The sequence below is a fragment of the Vicugna pacos genome, chromosome 11 (genome assembly GCF_048564905.1).
Source record: "Vicugna pacos chromosome 11, VicPac4, whole genome shotgun sequence".
Classification (NCBI taxonomy): domain Eukaryota; kingdom Metazoa; phylum Chordata; class Mammalia; order Artiodactyla; family Camelidae; genus Vicugna; species Vicugna pacos.
In genome coordinates, this window is record NC_132997.1 from 39,555,063 (window position 1) to 39,573,827 (window position 18,765).

Here is an 18,765-nt window from a genome sequence, read left to right on the forward strand (position 1 = left end):
GGTTATCCAGTTGTCCCCGTGCCTTTCGTTGTAGACTATTCTTTTCTCACTGAATGGTGTATTGAATTGTGCACCCTCCTCAAAGGATATGTTGAAATCCCAACCCCCAGTACCCGAGAATGTGACCTTATTTGGAAACAGGGTCATTGCAGATGTAACTAGTTAAGATGAGGTCATACTGGAGTAGGGTACATCCTTAATCCAAAATTACTGGCGTCCCTATAGGAAGACACAGATTCACAGAGGGATCATGGCCATGTGATGACAGAAGCAGAAATTGGAGTGATGCAGCGGGATTGCTGCGGATGTCAAGGCCATACACCAGCAGCTAGGAAAAGGCAAATTCTCTGCTACAGGTTTCAGAGGGAGCACAGCCCTGTTGATGCTCTATTCGTAGCCTCCAGAACTGTGAGACAGTAAAGTTCTGTTGTTTGAAGCCATCCAATTTGTGGTACTTTGTTAAGGCAGCCCTAGGAAACTAATACAAATGGTATCGGAACCAATGTTAGAAATCAATTGACCACAGAAGTTTCTGGACTCTCCATTCTATTCCATTGTTCTAAGTGTTTGTATGTCAGAACCAGTGTTTACTCTAGCTTTGTATTACGTTTTGAAATTGGAAGCGTGTGTCCTCCAAGTCTTTTTTTTTTTTTTCAATATTGTTTTGGTTATTGAAAGCCACTTAAGTTTCATATTAATTTTAGGATTAGATTTTCTATTTTTACAAAACAGGCCATTGGAATTTTGAATCTGTAGATTGTTTTGAGAAGTAATGTCATCTTATAAAATTAAGTTTTCCAATCTATGAACATGGAATGTCTTTCTATTTATTAAGGTTTTCTTTAATTTCTTTTAAACAATGTTTTGTAGTTTTTTTTTTTTCCCCTAGGTTATATAAGACTCTCACCTCCTTGGCTAAATTTATTCCTAGATATTTTATTCTTTTGGATGCTATTGTAAGTGGAATTGTTTGCTTAATTTCCTTTACAGATTGCTTCTTGCTGATGCATAGAAAAACAACTGATTTTTGTGTCGGTTTTGTACTCTGCAACTTTCCTTGATTCACTTATTCTAGTAGGGTGTGTGTGTGTGTGTGTGTGTATTCTATGGGATTTTCTATGTAGAGAATCATGTTATCTGCAGATAGTTTCTCTTATTCCTTTCCAATTCAGGTGGCTTTTCTTTTTCTTGCCTAATTGCTCTGGCTAGGACTTCCACTATCTTGAATAACAGTGAAAGCAAGAATCCTTGTCTTGTTTCTCTTCAGAGGAAGCTTTTATTTTTCACCAATGAATATGTTAGCTGTGATTTTTTTCATAAATGCCCTATATGTTTACAAAGTCTTAAATTTTGTCAAGTGCTTTCCACAGCCATTGAGATGATTCTGTGGTTCTTTTCCACTTTGTTCAGTTATTGGGGTGTATTAGATTAATCAATTTTCTTATGTTGAACCACCCTTGCATTCCTGGGATAAATCCTACTTGGTCATGATCTATGACACTTATGAGCTGTTAGATTTTGTTTGTTAATATTTTTGTGCCTATGTTAATAAGGGATATTGGTGTATAGTTTTCCTTTCTTGTGATGTCTGGCTAGCTTTGGTATAAGGGTAATACTAGCCTCATAAAAGGTTTAGAAAACCAAGAAAAAAAAAGTGAACTCTATCAAAACTAAAAACTTATATCAAAGGACACCATCAAGACAATGAAATGACAAACCAACAGAATGAGAGAAAATACTTGCAAATCACATGTCTGATAAGGGTTACATATCCAGGATATATGAAGAACTCATAAAACTCAACAAAAAGACAAATAACCCAATTTAAAATGGGTAAAGGATTTGGATACGATGAAAATGAAAAATTTTAAACTATTGGAAAATGAAACATCTAAAACTCCCTCTGGGGGGTTAGAAAACAATGAAGTGGGTGCTATGAATTGGAGGGCACGAACTATTTATTGTTCACAGTAAGCCCTGTAAACTATTTGGCTCTCTACACCAGTAATTCTCAATATGGTGTGATTTTTGTCCCTCATAGGACTTTTAGCAATGTAAATGCATTGACTGTCCCAACTGCGGGATGCTACTGACATCTAATGGGTAGAGACCAAGGATGTTGCTAAACATCCCACAATGCACAGGACTGTTCTCCAAACAAAGGGTTATGTGGCCCAAAATGTCAACAGTGTTGAGGCTGAGAAATCCTGTCTAAGCTATGTGTAAGCTTTGATTTAAAAAAAACCCAACAAAGCCAGTAAGTTGAGAAAAAAAGTTAAAATATCATTAACACTCATATTACAAGGCAAAAAACAAAAACAAACAAAAACTTTTGTGGAGGTTTCTGTACAAGGTTCACAGATGTAATTGTCTTCATGTGCTGTGCTTTGACTGCCTTATGTATCACAGCAAGGTTAAGAAAGCCTGCCAGGGATGTTTAGGGAATAGGGAATTTGTGGGTTAATATGGAGGATTTCTAAAGAAAACAGTAAATCATCAGTTCTAGCAAGTGAGTTGCCAGAAGCGCAGCTTAAAAAAAAGAAAAAAAAATCAAGCTTTTACTTCTTAAGCTTCCCTAAACTTCATCTATCAGGGCAACTGGAACACATTCTGATGTAGGGGTTCATGAAGCAAGAGTTAAGTATTCTTTGAGTGCTCCATAAGCCATTTATGGCTATTTCAGAAGCAATTAACTTTAGAGAATTGTATGTAAAATTTTAAAAAGAATTATAAGTAAATCAGAACATTTCAGTGAAGCCAAGAGTAACTGACCAGAATTGTCTAACTCAGCCTCCAGGAACCAAAGCTGACACTGTTGTGTTGTCTTTGTATAGCGAGCATGAATAGTACCAGTTTCCTAACATTGTTACCAATAACCAAGAACACCCATCCATCTATGTCTTTAAAACACTATAAATACCCCAATATGTCAGCCAGAGGCCACCACTAAGACCTACTGTCCCTTTCACATGACCTGAATCTACTGCACCACCAGGTACTGTTCTAAATATTCTGGAACTTATTTTCCTATCCCGCCACCTCTCCCACCTAGTGCTCCTCCTAGAGTGGAAGGAGACATCGCTGTGTGTGGGAAGGGCTTGCCATGGCCACGGTGCCACAGGCTTGTTTAGTCACTCTTGGACCTGATGCTCAGAACCATGGGGAGGCAGAATCAGGACAAAATGCTTGCAAAGTTACGCCCCAGAGGTGGCAGCCATGTAAGCTGATGGAATCAGGTCTAGACTCTAGTCCTGTTGATTATGGTTAGTATTCTGTCTTAAAATGTTACATTCTGTGGCTCTATTATTAAAAAATGAAACTGCAATCAACAAAACCTTCCTTCATTAAGAAAAAAGGCACTTATATATATAAAAAGGTATATAAATTACATCAATTTTCCAGCTTTAAGCACTAGGCCCTCTTCCTCAAGAACAGTCACTGATAGTGTTTATTAGAATGAAATACAAAAGAATTCAAGAATAAAATTTGGGCAGCTCACAATATAGTGGGAAGAAATGTTATACAGTTGGTTGTTCTACAAATTTCAGAAACCCAATTGTAGTTTTATCATCTATTAAGAGAGATACTATCAAATATAAAACACAGAAAAGAAACGCAAGCTTTGGAAAAGGTAGACTTTTAATAACTTCTTTTATCACCAGGTTAAGTCATGCAGTTACAAAGTAGTTAGAAATTTCTGAAAGGATATTGTTAAAAAAAAAAAAAAAGCTCATTCTTACATAAATAATATCTAGTACTTCATTGGGACACTACTGTTCAAAAGGCCCTGGCCAAGTAACTTCCAAACAAAACACAAGCCCAGGCTGTTTCCATCCCACTGGGAAGGAAGCCATGTGCAGAATACGGGGCCTCCAAGAGGACACAGTCGGGGGCCATTGGCAACGCTCAGAGCCGCCAGCCAGACTCCACAGAGGGAGCCCAAGCGGTTGTTTTCTGGGACACTACTTGAATTATTGTTCAATTAGTCAACACAATAGATCTTCAAGAGAGAAGAACAATTAATTAACATGATAAGGAGGTTACTGCACTCTTTGGACTATATGTCATCATTGTTAAGTAAATTCCGACGGTCTTAACAAAAAATAGCCTCCATCATTTGCAGGTACGAAGATAACTTAATTCTCCACCAGGCTTTTCATTTTTTGCTGGATGACAATATGCGATTGATAAGCTACAAATGATACTGTTTTATGTTATAAAAATACTAGTTTTTTTCATTTATGTTTACAGGCATTCACTGCTTGAGTCAAGGTTAGGCTTGTTAAGTGATTAAAGGCAATTTTATTACAGCAGCATGTACTTATTTTATTCTAAAAGAATAAAATGCATAAAGAGAAACAGCTTTTAGTTTTGTTTGCAACCTGTAAAACTGAGTTATTTTGCTGATGTAAAATACCAGTAACTCACTTTAGGACCATGCCACTTTCTGAAAATGCCGTATAAATGTGTAAAAGCACTTTATAGACTTGTCCAGAGCTGAAGCGGCAAGCAGCTGACTTCTCGGGGCCAAAGCTGACTGCTGGGGAGCGGCCATGGAGCAAGGCAGCACAGCCAGATGGATGGGACTTGTTATTAAAGGCAGAATGCCCAAATGACTCTCTGGGATCGCTGATTTCTACTGGCACACTTACCAGGCTTGCACATGATCCCCTAACCTTAAGCTTCTTCTTCTAAAGGGGCTGATTTGGATTGACTTGTTGAGTATAGTGTCCATTATCTACTAAGTCATGAGAGAGAGAGAGATTTCTGCGGTTACATGTAAACTTGTGGTAGGTCTGCAGATGAAGAGGTGAAGAGGGCAGTGAAGAAGTCAGTCGCGGCCCATCTATGTGAAGGTCACACCAGCTTCATTGTACACCCTGAAGACTTTCTCAATGGCGTTGACGTAGGCAGCCGTCCTCAGGTCCAATCCCAGGTTATACTTCATGGCCGTGCGCATGATTTGCTGAAATGAAGGAGAAAATGCAGTGAAGATCATTCCGACACCAGCAGCCAGGCCACGGACACCCAAGGCACATCCTGGCCTGGTACAAGTTACCCGGCACCATTTCAGGGCAGCACGTGGGGAGCCAACGAGAAACCACTCAGGCGGCAGAACAAGCTCTAGGCAGGAGGGACTGACTCTCGCATTTAAAACAAACTACTGTTTAGGCGACACTAAGAAGTTGCTCTTTAGAATTTAAAGTGTGAGCTGTCTTGTGCCCTTCAGACACCCTGACATCCAGAGCAAGTTCATATGATACACACCGTGATAATTTAGAATGAGGTGAAGAAAGTGTCCTGGAACTAGCAGTGATGGCTACACAGCCTTGTGGACAAAAGCTGCTAAACTTTATCTTTTAAAAGCATGCATTTATGGTAAGTTAATTACATCTCAATAAAAAAAGTTAACAACAAACACCACCATTGATATCTGCTCCTGCTATTTCAACTTAACACCAAGTGGATAAAGTCTGAACTTGAGAAGAAATTAAGAAAACTGGATTCAACCTGGGTTTAAGGCTTTGAAATAAGGATCAAGTGGTCAAAACCTCTTTCACTTACACCAAATTCTATAGTAAAGGTAACAGACAGGTGCCCTGAGCAGAAATCCAGTTTGGCTGACTAAGCTAACTGCCAGGCACCACTCGCTCCTAACTTGGCATTAATATTTATCACCCAAAGTCTGGAAAACATCTTCCAGACCCTAAAAACAATGCCCATCATCCCAAGACTGGAAAAGCACACATTCTGCTAGACATAAACGAGGAGCACATAAACAGGCTGCTATTTTCTGTCACTGCACACACGATCTGGCAGCTGACATGACAGCTGAGCTGTACTTTGTGTAACTGGCAGGAAGAAGGGCAAACAGCACCTGTATACCCACCCTGGCAGATCGCTCCATAGTGTAAGCTAAGCCAGAGTGCACGATGTCTTTCTCAGAGGCGCCCTGTTAGGAAAAAGAACATGAATTTAACATAAACCACATGAAGATATGCTTCACCCATAAGAGCACAAAACATTTTGAGTCAGTACACAGTCAGATAGAATTGCTTTGTCTTTCAGTAAAGAGATACTTGATTTTTGTATATAGTGCCTTGAGATCTATTTAAGTAGTTGTGGTTTTATGTTTTGTTTTGTTTTTTTTTTTTGAGTAAAGATAGATTTATTTAGAGAGATACATACAACATAGAGTGTAGGCTGTTTCAGAAGGCGAGAGAAAGGCCACAAGGTATGACGGTTGGGTGCTGGTTAAAGTAAAAGTAGATACGTGCTCCATAGACAGAATGTGGGCTGTCTCTGAAGACGAGGGAGTGAGAGATTAAGTAGCTGTGTTTAAACCACAATTTGGTTTTCGTTCTAGCTGACAGCAGACGAATACCCATGAAATTATGATCATGGAAAAACAGCAAAGTATGGACTAAGAAACATGAGGCACTGGTCACGCCTCTGGTATGGAAATGCATCACAGCACACGTCACCCTGCCCGGGTCATGGTACAGCCACCCCCTCTCCCCCAGATGAATGTACAGAACGGAACCCAGCCACCTCCCACAGCAGCTGTGGGTAGAATCCTGCCAGTCTATTCAGCAACTCTGAAAGCGGGACGGACCTTAGCTTTTCTTCAATCACCCCCTAATTCTACTGATGAGGAAACTGATGATCAGAGAAGTTGGCCAAGGTCATAGGTAGCTGTCTTTAGAGCCGAGCTATAACCCAAGGCCTCTGACCATCAAATCAGCTCCTCTCTTTCCTATGCCAACTATTTCTATGAATCACTTTGTTTCAGTGGATTCCTCTAATTTGGTTTTAGGAATGCTTTCTAAAATTAAGACAATTAACTATCACCACCACTACCAATATGACATATATAGCTATTCAAACACATCTTGATATGCCAGATAAAAACTTAATGTAGCTCACCAACCAAAGTTATCCATCCTGAACTTTATCCAACTAATGCTTTATTCACTTAAGAAGGTAAATTTCTGTAATATTTGTATCAATTAAGAAACATTTGAGTTAAACTTTGTTTTGTTCTACCAAGTTGGGAAGAAGAAAACAACCCCTGCTTTACAGGTGGAAAACTGCTGTTTCTTTTCACTCACTCATTCATTCACCATTTACTGAGTACCTGGCACTCTTCTAGGCACTGGGGACACAGTAGAAAACAAAATAATGAAAATTCTGTTCTCAGGGAATTTATATTCTAGTAAGAGGAGATAGCACATGCACTTAAAAACCATGAGGCTGAGTGAGATACAATTTTGAATTCAGACAGAGAAGCACTTCAGAGACTGAGGACTTCCCAGGAAGGAATGGCTAGCGAAGCAGGAAGGAAACCAGGAGGATGTAGTGCCCTGGAAGCTAAGAAAAGAAATATTTCAAGGAGGAGAAATCACTGGTGACAACAGCTGCTGACGGGTGAAGTAAGATGAGGGCTGAAAGGTGACCACTGGGTTTGGTGATGCTCATGTCATTGGTCACCTTGATAAGAAGAGTACTGGTGGAGTGGTGGGCAGAATAGTAGGTTTGAACATGGAAGAAGAATTGGAGACAGAGTATATACAACTTTTAAAGAGGTTTGCTGTAAGGGAAACAAAAATGGCAGGACCTGGAAGGGAAAGTAGGATTAAGATTTATATATATATTTTTACTTAAAAAAAAATAAATTTCTAAGACAGCATTGGGTACATTGATAGGAATGACTGAATAGAGGGAAAATTGACTGATATAGCAGAGAGAGAAAGATTTGCTTAAGCAGTGCATTTTAGATACTGAAAACCGGCCATCCGCTGCCCAGAACAAGACGTGGGCTTAGATGGAAGCACAAAGAGCTGCTCTATGACAAGAGAGAAGACACAAGACAGGGTACAGAGACCAGGAGCCGGGCGGACGTGGAAGTTCCCTGACTACTTCAGCTTTCTCATGAATAGATACCAGGCCATGAATGGGAGTGCAGGGGAAGGAAGACAGTATGATATAATAAATCAGGAGGATGAGAAAATGAATGGAATGGGGAGAGCAGTAACTGCTGGGCAGCAGAGAGCCTACTTGAGGTTAGTGGTTAGAATTTGCCGGGCCTTCTGCTATCGGGGGACAGTCACGGAGCGGCCAGAGAGCCAGAGCTCACCAGGGTTCAAGTGCTGACATGGGGGTGTGGTGAAGCAAAACAAGACCAGGGACTGGCTGTAATGATGGTATGTGGAATTCAAGTGAAGACAGGGGTGATGAGGGACAATGATGTAGGTCCTGGCAGGGCCAGAGCATGGTTACAGAGGGGTAACTAGAGGGAAGGAGCCAGGAAAACAAACAAACAAACACCCCCCCCCCAAACCCGGTTTTTCAGCTGACACGAACACAAAACTCTTGCAATAAGTCAGAAAGAGTGAGAAAGTGTAAAATTAGCACTAAAGTGTAATTTTAGAAGCACAGAAAGTATCTGAAAATTGGGAGATGAATACCCTGGGCAAAGATTTTTTTTTTAAAAGGAAAGTCATCATGGCTCTGTCTTTCTAACTGACTGACTGTCCTCCTCACTCCCGCTGAGTGACTGCTATGTGGCAGGCACGTGTGGGACATGAGGAGGCCACAGGGAGGAGCAAGAAGCCCATCTTAGAGCTGCAGCAGTAGCAGGTCCTTTCAAAGCGCTCTGAGTTATTTGCCATGGAAGGGTACATGGAATGCTGGCACGCAGAGAGGACTTTCAGGGAAAGTCACAGAGATGCGGTGATACTTAAGCAGGGAGTGGATCAGGGCATTCCAGACAGAGGGACAGAACTAAGAGACACATGGATCTGGGAAAAGAACAAGGTTCTTTTAGGGGAACAGTCAGTACCCAGAGTGGCAAAAGCATCTTTTCTCCTTCAAAACAAAACCCTTAACCTTTTTCCATGTTGCAATATACTTTTAAGTCACTTTCCATGACTGAATATTTCATAATATTTCGTATATATGTAACAGCCATTTCCCCTCCTCAACACCCACCACACACATATTGGACTGTTAAACCCAATTTAAAAAAGTAGCCTGCAGACAGCTCCAATGACATCATCATGCATGGAGTCAGTCCTCTCCTTTAGAATTGTTTTCTCAGGACAAATTCCCAGAGGGGACGCTATTATGATGTCAAAGGGCAGGAACAAGTTAATAACTCTTCATATTTTCCAAAGAGCTGCACCAGTCTGCATGTCATCAGAATAATGGTACAACTGCTTCACAGACACGGTGAGCGTAAGATCCATTAATTGTTTCCGCTGGTTTAACACAAAGATATTTTAATTTGTATTTCTTTAACAGCGAGGTTAAACATTTTTTAAGGCCTATTTCCTGTGACTTTTCTTTTTCATATCTTCTGCCATTTACTGGTAAAGACATTCTCTTTGTGATGTGTATGCACTATTAATATACCTGTCAACCTAATTCACATAAATTATCTTTTCTATTTATTTTAATTTTCTTTGGAGGTACTGGGGATTGAACCCAGGACCTCTTGCATGCCAAGCACACACTCTACCACTGAGCCATATCCCCACCCCGCCCTTTTCTAATTTTTCTTTAACTTTTATTCGTGTCCACATAGCAATTTCAATTTTTATATAGTTCAATCAAATGTTTACTTTTCAATTCTTTCTATTTCTCTAAAGCTTAAGAGAGTTAAAATACATAATAAATCTTCACAAATGTGTTAGAATCATTTGTTGAGTCATCTGTATGGCGAATGTATCAAAAGCAGAATCATTAGCCATTCACTTAGTAAACTAAGAATCTTACTCCATTTTTAGAACGAAAGAGGAAGGTACAAAAGCACACACGAGTCATATAATGACTGTCGTGTGGATCAGCATCCCTTGATTCCAATGAACCCACTCAGCCTGAATCTAAAGAGGGCAGGTGGTGTCTGTCTGCACACTCACCGATATCCTGTCTTGGAACTCTGCTGTGGGTACAATGGGAATAGTTCCACCGTGCTTTCCGAATTTTCTTTCCAAACTCTCTTGAACAGACACTATAAAAAGCCAAGAGATGAAGAGAAAATATTGCTAGTCGAAAAAAAAAGTAGAACCCAAAGTCGTCCCAAACTATCTCCACAACCAAAGACTATCAGTTTTAACATGAATGACATAAAAGGGTTAACCATTTAAAACTCAGTTAAAAAGGAATAAAGCACTTTGCCAAATTCCTATATAAATGTGAATTTAGGTCACTGCTCTGTTTCCATAACACCCATCACCAAGGTTTTGCCTTGGCTCTTTTAAAAAGAAAATGCCAAGGGAAAAAGGAACGGAAGTAGTGGGAACGCTTCACCCAGATTCTCAGTGGGCTCAGCAAAGCCCAGCTGGAGGGCTTGGTCTTATTTCAGCTTGATGAAAATTCTGATGTTAACTTGGGAGAACCTAATCTAGTCAATGAAAAAAGGTATTCTCATCAAGGACTCAAAAAAATTCTTGACACTAAATAGGCCTTGACTAGGAGCAACTTGAGATAGAAACGGATGAGTATCAACAGGAAGTCCTGGTTTAAAACGATCCTCTTTATAGTACTAATTTATTCTGTGTTCCGGGAACATTACATCACAGAATAAACATCTGAACGGAAATATGTTCGAGACTTAATATACTTAATATCTAACAAACAAATTGTGTAATTTTGGTCTAAGGCTCATGAGACAGAGCAATACACTTTTCTGTTCTGAGATTAAGTTACCTGATTACAAAAAGAAAATTTGTCCTCTTAGTAAATGTAAGCTTTCCCCAACCTTTTAGATGACCCAAAAGATTTCTAGAGAACAAGATAATCAGAACTTACTGAGCAAGTGGTAGTTAGAATCCCTTTCATATTTGAAGGTCAAACGGCCATAGCTGACATGATTCAGATTCTTCAGCCACTCAAAGTACGACACTGTCACTCCTCCAGCATTTAAGTAGAGATCCTATCCACAAACATGTGACAGGAAGACACCAAAGAAATGAGGAGATGATAGTTTTAATAAAAGCTTACAATGAACATAAGAGTTCAGTTTTAATATCATAGAAGACCAAGCTTTAAGCTTCTGAAATATATCTTAGAATCGGAAATTTTACATTGAAATTTAACAAGTCACCTTTCCAATCCATCTGAGGTTTTCTCAATTAGAAAAAAAAAGGGGGTTTTTTGTTTTATTAATCAGCAAGTACTCGATCAACTTTGGTTACAGCCTTTTCTCCACCAAAAGGGTTCTCAGAAAAAATTGCTTGCCCACTACCCACTGGATTGGATTGTCCAAGGGTATCTCACCGGAAGATTAGCATTCCCTTTCCCACTAAGTAAGGGCAGTCAGCCTATTTCAGTTAAATTGAATTTCTTAAGTGTTTTCGGCAAAAGGGCTTCTTCACAATGCATCCCAATTCCACACTAACTTCCAATTTCCAGTGACCTTTTGGTATAGACCCCATGCTTATCCACTGAGCCTAAGCACACGCTACTCATGTTAGCTTTCTGAGTAAAGCAGAAAAAGACATTCCAAATGCATAAGTTTAGGAATCACAGAAAACAAGAGTTTGAGTAGTATTTCTAGCACATTATACATTTATATGATTGGGGTTTTAAGAAGGGTAAATATATACCCAAGAGCCTGAAACTGGAAGAAAACGGCCAGGTCCAAGTGAATTGACAGGCTTATTATATATAGCCCCGCTTCTACTTATATTTTCTTAAAAGCAAAATTAAAAACTTAACTAAGGCTTGGAAAACTAACAATCCTTCTCTCCCCTCAGTTCTTTGCAAAAGATAATTATGATTCCAAGCACATACAAAACTTGGCAAACACAGATGACTTACTGGAATAACCATAATGTTCCTCTCCAGGAAAATTTTATCAGCTTCTGGAGTTGTCGGTCCATTGGCACCTTCAGCAATGATCTGCAAGAGTCAGGAACATAGAGAAATGCCAGTAACACCATCAAATCCCCTCAAACTGAGCTCAAGAGATGTGAGTATATGGCAAGGGGGCTGTGGGAAAGAACAATCATCCCGCTGTAAATTGTACCCTTGGGGAATTACATGGTATGTGAATTACATCCCAATAAAGCTGTTAAAAAAAAGAAAGAAAGAAGAAACTCAATTAGAGCTTTCCTATGACCCTCAACGACATTCCACATTGGTAAGGCTGAACCCATCAGGCTCTCACCTTGGCTTTGACTTTGGGTGCATTGGACTTGGTCAGCTGCTTCTCGCTGGCAGCAGGGATCAATATGTCACAGTCGGCCTCCAAGATGCTCCCTTCATAGATCTTTGCCTTGGGGAAGCCCAGGATTGTTCCATGTTGCTATAATTGATTGAAAATCAGAATTAGTGACTGCACCAGAGTTTAAATGTTTACGTTTAGTACCTATGATATGAAGACTCATTTATTAAGAGCTCTTTGAGTTACATTTAAAAAAATAAGCAAAGGAAATAGACTTCAACTAAGACTTATTTCAACTTTACAATATTCAGGTGGTCAAACCATTCAGATATTAGATGAACATACCAATTTGAAGTCTTCTAGTTCTTTTGGGTCAATACCATCTGGATTATATATGCTCCCATCAGATTCACCAACACCAACGCATTTAGCACCGAAACGATGTAAATATCTCATAGAGTGCAAGCCCACGTTACCAAATCCCTGTGAAGAACAATTATGTGTGAAACAAAAACCGAAGTCCCAGCAGACGGTTAACAGTCATATTCTGGCCAATACACATTCTTTTAGTTTAGAAGTAATTCTCAAAATCCTTTTGGCAAAAGAAACAATGGTCTCTCTTCAGCAATAAATTTCTATGTTTAAGAATGTGGAAACCAATCCTTTGTAATCTGTAATAACGAGTCCTGAAGAAGTTCAGTTAGATGCAGCCTTGCTGACTTACATAGAAATGGCAGTGGTGTCAACCACATTACCTCAGTCCCTGATGACCCAACAGATGTCCCATGGTCATGAAAAGGTAAGTCACTAATGGGGAGGAGTGAGTTTTATTTTAAAGTAGCATTCACCTTAATTTAAGATTCCCCTAAGTAAATTAATTAAATACCAAGTAAATTCTTCCTGAAAGTTGAAATTTGGGTCATTGTGCAAACCCTTCTATATACACATTAATAAGACCTGTCCTCTTCTGGATATAATTTCAATTTAAATACTGAATAAAAGAAGCTGGTGAGTTTCACGTCTATCTGACTGATACTTGGTTTAGTCACATGAATCACACCAAGGTACAAAAGACAAAGGATGTATTAATACTTTTCAAACATCCATTCTAAAACTTAGGAGATTCAAAGGAATCAAATTTTAAAAACCGCAAATCTAAAAACACTGAAAAACTTTCTATGTGTATATCAGTTATTCTTTCAGAAAGCAAACATTTTTACCTGAACAACAAATGACTTATCTCCAAACCCTGGTGTCATTCCTAAAATACTCATGTAAGAAGCTTCATTGATGAAGTTTTCTATCCCGTGGAAAACTCCCCGACCTGTAGCAGAGATCCGTCCGTGGATTCCACCCTGACTGATGGGCTTACCGGTAACACAGGCATGGGCATTAATATCCTGTAAGAAAGAAGTCAAAACTTAAAAGATGAAATGTCAAGGTCAGTTTCTATGATGAACCAACATAATAAGTCGAAACACATTCCGATTTAACTAATAGGCTCATCAGGACTGTGTATTTAAGGTACACTTTCATTAACAGGGATAAGCCTCACGTTCCTCAGATTTCTGTCCCCAGAAAATACGTAATAAAGTAGACTGTAATTTCTGATGGGAGAAACAGGGTTTTTAGGAATTTATGTATACGTATGTACAAACAGTATTATTGCAAAAGTAGAGATAGTTCAGCTTAAAACTATTATTCCATCAATAAATGTTTAAGCCCTATAAAGTCATAGTATACGTGCCACCTGTAAGTGTCTTAAAATTTTCCACAAGACTTGAGCATGTCACCAAAACACAAAGACAGGAAGAGGCAGTCAGGTGTTCTTGGATGGGTGGACTCAACATTGTAAAAATATTTCCCCACCAAACGAATCTAGAAATTCAATACAATGCTACTCTTTAAAAAGAACTTTATAAGCTCATACTCCAGTTCACCTAAAAGAGTGGATTAACAAAAGTATTCAAGACATTAATTTAAAAAAAAAAAAGACAAGAAAATAACTAAGGTTTGCAGGGCAATTTGGAATACCTAGCAAAATAAAAATACCCATTAACCCAGGAATTCGATTTTTTCTAGATAGCGTGGTATCATTTGAGTCAAAAAAAAAAAAAAAAAAGCGGGCGGGTATACGTAGGTGGGACACAGAGGCCCGTGCTACGTGTAAGTGGTGAATAATACGTTTAAAGTTAGTGGCCGAAGTAGGGGTGATTTAATACATTTGCTCGGGCAATTTGCTACCCACATGAAACAAGATAAAGTGCCTTACTTCATGCCATTCCCTCCACATGCCACCCCCATGTGTATTCTAGCTGGAAAAGTTAAAAAGTGACCTGGTTTGTATCTGTGCTGTTTGAACATTTTTATGGAGAGGACTTAGAATTGAATTAGTTGTACAATGACCAACAAAAATAATAAAAGCAAAACAAAACAAGACAGTCTAGTAAAGTGATTTATGGAGTTAGGGGTTTTCCCACAGTTTTCCTTCATGAATAGTTAACACTTATGAATACAGAACTGCAGACCTCGTGCCAAATGCTTTGGAACAGTGAGAACGCAAACGCTGGAGCTGACAGCGATCTGGCTGAGGTCCGGCGCGGCGCCGGCTGGTGCGAGCTCCCCCGCATCCTAACTGTCCTGGAAGCCGGCGGAGGACCCTGCGCCCATACTTCTGGGCCAGGACAGACGAAAGAACCTGAGTGTTCAGGTTCTCGCCCGAACATATTTAACACAAACTGTGGCTTCTTATCTTAGGCCTTGACTTTGGGTTTCCCATCTTAAGAAGGGAAGTCTTTTACCAGTATAGTCCAAGGCTGAGCTGGCAGCGCCTCACAAAACTTTCTTGGGAATGAGCTACTTACTACGTGTAACAGCATCCCGCCTTCTGTTTTGCACCAGTCAATCCAGTGTCTTGCTCCAAAACAGACCACACAACCAGAGCTCTTTTAACGTAAAAAGGTGACTTGAAGAGCAACCTTTTTTGGGAATGGCAGTCAAAACCAAAATTTTTTGTACTGTTCCTGTTTTATTTCAGGGGGTTTGTGGAATTTACCTGATGTAGTATTTATAAATATTTTTGTGCGTGCTTACTAAGGGCTGCGTTATACTATTATTCATTTAGTTCTCAACTGTCTCATGAACCACGTACTATTATTGTGCCTTTACATCTGAGGAAACCGAGGCACAGAGAACTTAAGGCACTTGCCACAGGTCACAGAGCTGGTGTGTGAGGGAGTCAGTGCTCGAATCTAGGCTGTGTGCCCAGGCTCCCAACCACAGATACACTACCTCAGGAAATGAGGCAAGTCTAAATTCCTCCACTGAATGCTGTCACCCCCTTTCTTCCTCTCAGAGGAAATAATATTCCTCCTCTTCTAAGGCCAGTCTTTCCACTAGGGCCCTTAAAAGAGAGATCTGTGGCCCACAGCCAATCGACATGCCAAACAACAACAAAAACCTTTCTCTTTGGACAACAGGCACCTTTCAAGCTGCCTTCTCTCCAGGGGCATTTGTCTTAAGTGAAGGCTATTCCTCATGCTCCACTTACCTCTCAACACTCCCTTGCGGTCTGGCTCCAACCTCACTCTTCCACAGAAAATCTACTTGTTGAATTGGCCTCTTCTCAGAGTCCCCACCAGCACTCACAACCTGGAGCTCTCGGTGCTTCTTGTTCTTTTGTAACTGACTGCTTCTGCCCCTTGAATCTCTCTCCAGTCTGTCCACTCCTCTCCAGCTCTATGGCAGGCCGGTACTACCCACCTCTCTTTCGGGCTCAATCCCATCCTCCGCCACACACACAGTGAAGCTTAAAATGCACACTTGGCCCTGACACACACCTGCTTTCATTAGCATCTCACTGCCTTCCTTCTGTTTTCACTACAAAGACCAAAGTCCTTGCTGTCACAGGGCGATAATCTGGTCCCACCCTTCTCTGCTGGCCTCTCACACACCCCATCCTTTTGCTCTCTACTCTGGCCACCAGAGTCTTCCCTCAGCACCTCCGGTTCACCTGTGAATGCTTGCCACATTAGTAAACAAAGGATGTCGCTGCCATCAAGCCGCTACGGCCACTCCCCCACGGTGAGTCCAGGATGCCAAGCCCTCAGCCACTGTAGCCACCCACAGTGGTGGCCCTGAGGGGACTTAGGATGGGAAAGAACAGGGTGCAGGCCCTAGACAGCTAAAGTGCGTATCAAAGGCAGGATTTCAGTAAGCCCAGACTCTTGCATCTTCCCATACATAGCAAAGTGCTAAATTCATTAACTTGAGATATCTGGTCTTTAATTAACAGTAATCTTATAATGTTCTGACTACTTGGTCTTTGTTACGAAAACCCCTATAAATCTTGGCACCCCCCCTACCTCTTCAGAGCAGTCCCTCAGATTTTTCTGAGAGGCTCTCTCTCGGGCTCAGAAAGTCCACCAAATGACACATAATTCTCAGTGTTTAGATTGTGTGTGTTTCCGGTCGATACTCTATTTATTGCATGTCAGGACCTTTACACTCAAGTGTCTCCTTTGGCCTCTTGCCCAGCAGCGCTCCCCCTAGTCCTTGTCTGCTCATCTTTCTGAACACAGACCAGAAGGTTACATCTCAAGGAGGCTTTTCTGATCCTACCCTACATATGTGGTCAGGCCCTTGCTATTCTTTTTCATACCTTCCAAACTCTTCCTTCAAGGCTTTATATAAGCAGATAGGGTAGAGAGGGTCTCTGGAGAAAGAGAACCAGGCATGGCTTTCTAGACATAAGAGAAGCCATTTTTGGCCTAATTCATTTTGTGATCTAAACCTGGCCAGAATGCTTGCCCTTGAACAGGTCTCAGTGATAAATGATCTTAAGGGAACAAAAGAGTGCAGAAACAAATGACTGTTATCAGCTAAGAGGATTAACAACAGCAAAGATAATAAATCAGTTGTAAGGACTATCAGTTGTAAAGACTAAAGTTCTAGTTCAATGGTAAAGATAAGCCTGAAGTGTCCAACCACCAGATCAAATGGAGCCTAACACGATGATCTTGACCTTTTCTGACCCTCATGACTTCAATCAACTAAAGCTTGGACTCTGTGGACTGCCCAAGCCCCTTCATGAATATGCATGTACCCTTAGCTTAAACTTTCCCAGTTTTGCTCTCTGGGGAGACACTGCTTTGGGAAAGATTCAAGGTGTTTTCCTTTCTTGCAAGTGATAATACATCCTTTCTTCTCCTGATCTTTGGGCTGGTTGTGTTTTTTTGCCTTTTGGACACCCACCAGGAGATGAACCCAGTTCTGGGGAACATTTATCTCAATTGTATTAACTCTTGCTTGCACTTAGCCTTGCATATAGTAAGTACTCCATATATATTTTTAAAATGCTTTTTCAACTCCCTTTCTCTTCCCAGTCCTTAAATGTTTGTTCCAGTGTTCTGTATTAGTGGCACTACTTCTGCTCAGTCCCCCAGACTCAAGTCCTCCTGGTTCTCTGCCATTCAACCTTGTCCTTTCCCTTGGTCCCACGCATGCAATCCAGTCCTGCTGAGTCCTGCTCTGTCATGCGCCAGTGCTTCTCCCCAGCACTACGGCTCCCGGGATGTGAAGACAGGCGTGGAGGCCATCTCTGTGGTCCAGCCTAACACTGCAGCCTAAGGAAGGGTCAGCATCAAAGGCTCCCCTCGGACTAGCAAGTAAAACAGAAACTCTAGGACTTGAATATTCCTCTACTAGTTCACGCCTTCCCACTTCTGGTACCTTTCTAAATGCACCTTATGTTCAGACAATCTGAGCCCTACAGTTTCTCCTCCCATCCCCCAAATCTCCATGTTAAAATTCTACCCATTTTCAAGGTCCGGCTCTGATCCAAATACCTCTTGTGGGAAGCCTTCCTTCAGAAACTCCACTCAGGTATCACACTACCTCCATACCTTATCTGCTTAAGTAGCTTCCTCTTTAAGTGAAAGCTCTTTGAGGGAAAAGTCAGAATGGAATGCTTCTTCATTTCCCTTCTACTGTCTTGCAATGTGTCCTGCCCTGGTAGGTGATCTGTCTTTGAGGGTCACATCCCGGCGTTCAGGATGGGGTCGCATGTAAGTTAAATTTCACTACATTTACCATTTAAGAACAAACAGATAGCAGTAAAATAATATATAAATCAAAATATGATTAAAGGAGAGAAGAAAAACCCAGTGAATTCTCTTTTTATATACAGAATCAATTTAACTGTTACTTCCAGTAGATAGCAAAATAAGCCTTCAGGGCTTCTGGTGGGTACTCACATAGTGCCCTATGGTGCTGGCATAGGTGTCAGCAATCCAGGACATCTCTCGTTCACCTGTGCTCATGTCTGGGGCAGGCACATCAATGCCAGGACCTGGGGGCACAGGGAAAGGGCAACACACCAGTTTTTAAGATAAACACATCTCAAATACATAGATCCTTGCAAGTCTCTATAATATAACAAAGCTTTCATGGCTAGAAAACTTTGGATTTCAACTAGGTAACTAATTGAAGTCATAGAAATACTCATTAAGTGCTTCACTACAAAATGTATACACACACAGTGTTATATGGTCATTTTTCCCACTGGTGTTTACTTGCTATGTTAGGAAGTTAGCCAT

General features: G+C 40.6%; 1 protein-coding gene and 1 non-coding gene across 2 annotated transcripts in view; both read right to left on the bottom strand.

Moving 5' to 3' along the window:
• Positions 1–3,621: 3,621 nt before the first annotated feature.
• Positions 3,622–18,765, bottom strand: part of GLUD1 (glutamate dehydrogenase 1) — a 33,890-nt gene continuing 18,746 nt past the window's right edge. The window contains exons 5-13 of the mRNA XM_031682337.2: positions 18,424–18,518; positions 13,390–13,569; positions 12,515–12,652; positions 12,173–12,310; positions 11,824–11,904; positions 10,813–10,936; positions 9,921–10,012; positions 5,891–5,953; positions 3,622–4,966 (exon numbers count right to left, since the gene is read on the bottom strand). Of these exons, the coding sequence (XP_031538197.2) occupies positions 4,847–4,966; positions 5,891–5,953; positions 9,921–10,012; positions 10,813–10,936; positions 11,824–11,904; positions 12,173–12,310; positions 12,515–12,652; positions 13,390–13,569; positions 18,424–18,518 (1,031 nt within the window). The 3' untranslated portion in view covers positions 3,622–4,846. The remainder of the gene's footprint in view (positions 4,967–5,890; positions 5,954–9,920; positions 10,013–10,812; positions 10,937–11,823; positions 11,905–12,172; positions 12,311–12,514; positions 12,653–13,389; positions 13,570–18,423; positions 18,519–18,765) is intronic.
• Positions 9,466–9,537, bottom strand: TRNAA-GGC (transfer RNA alanine (anticodon GGC)). Its single transcript has one exon. It is a non-coding gene; the product is annotated as a tRNA-Ala (tRNA).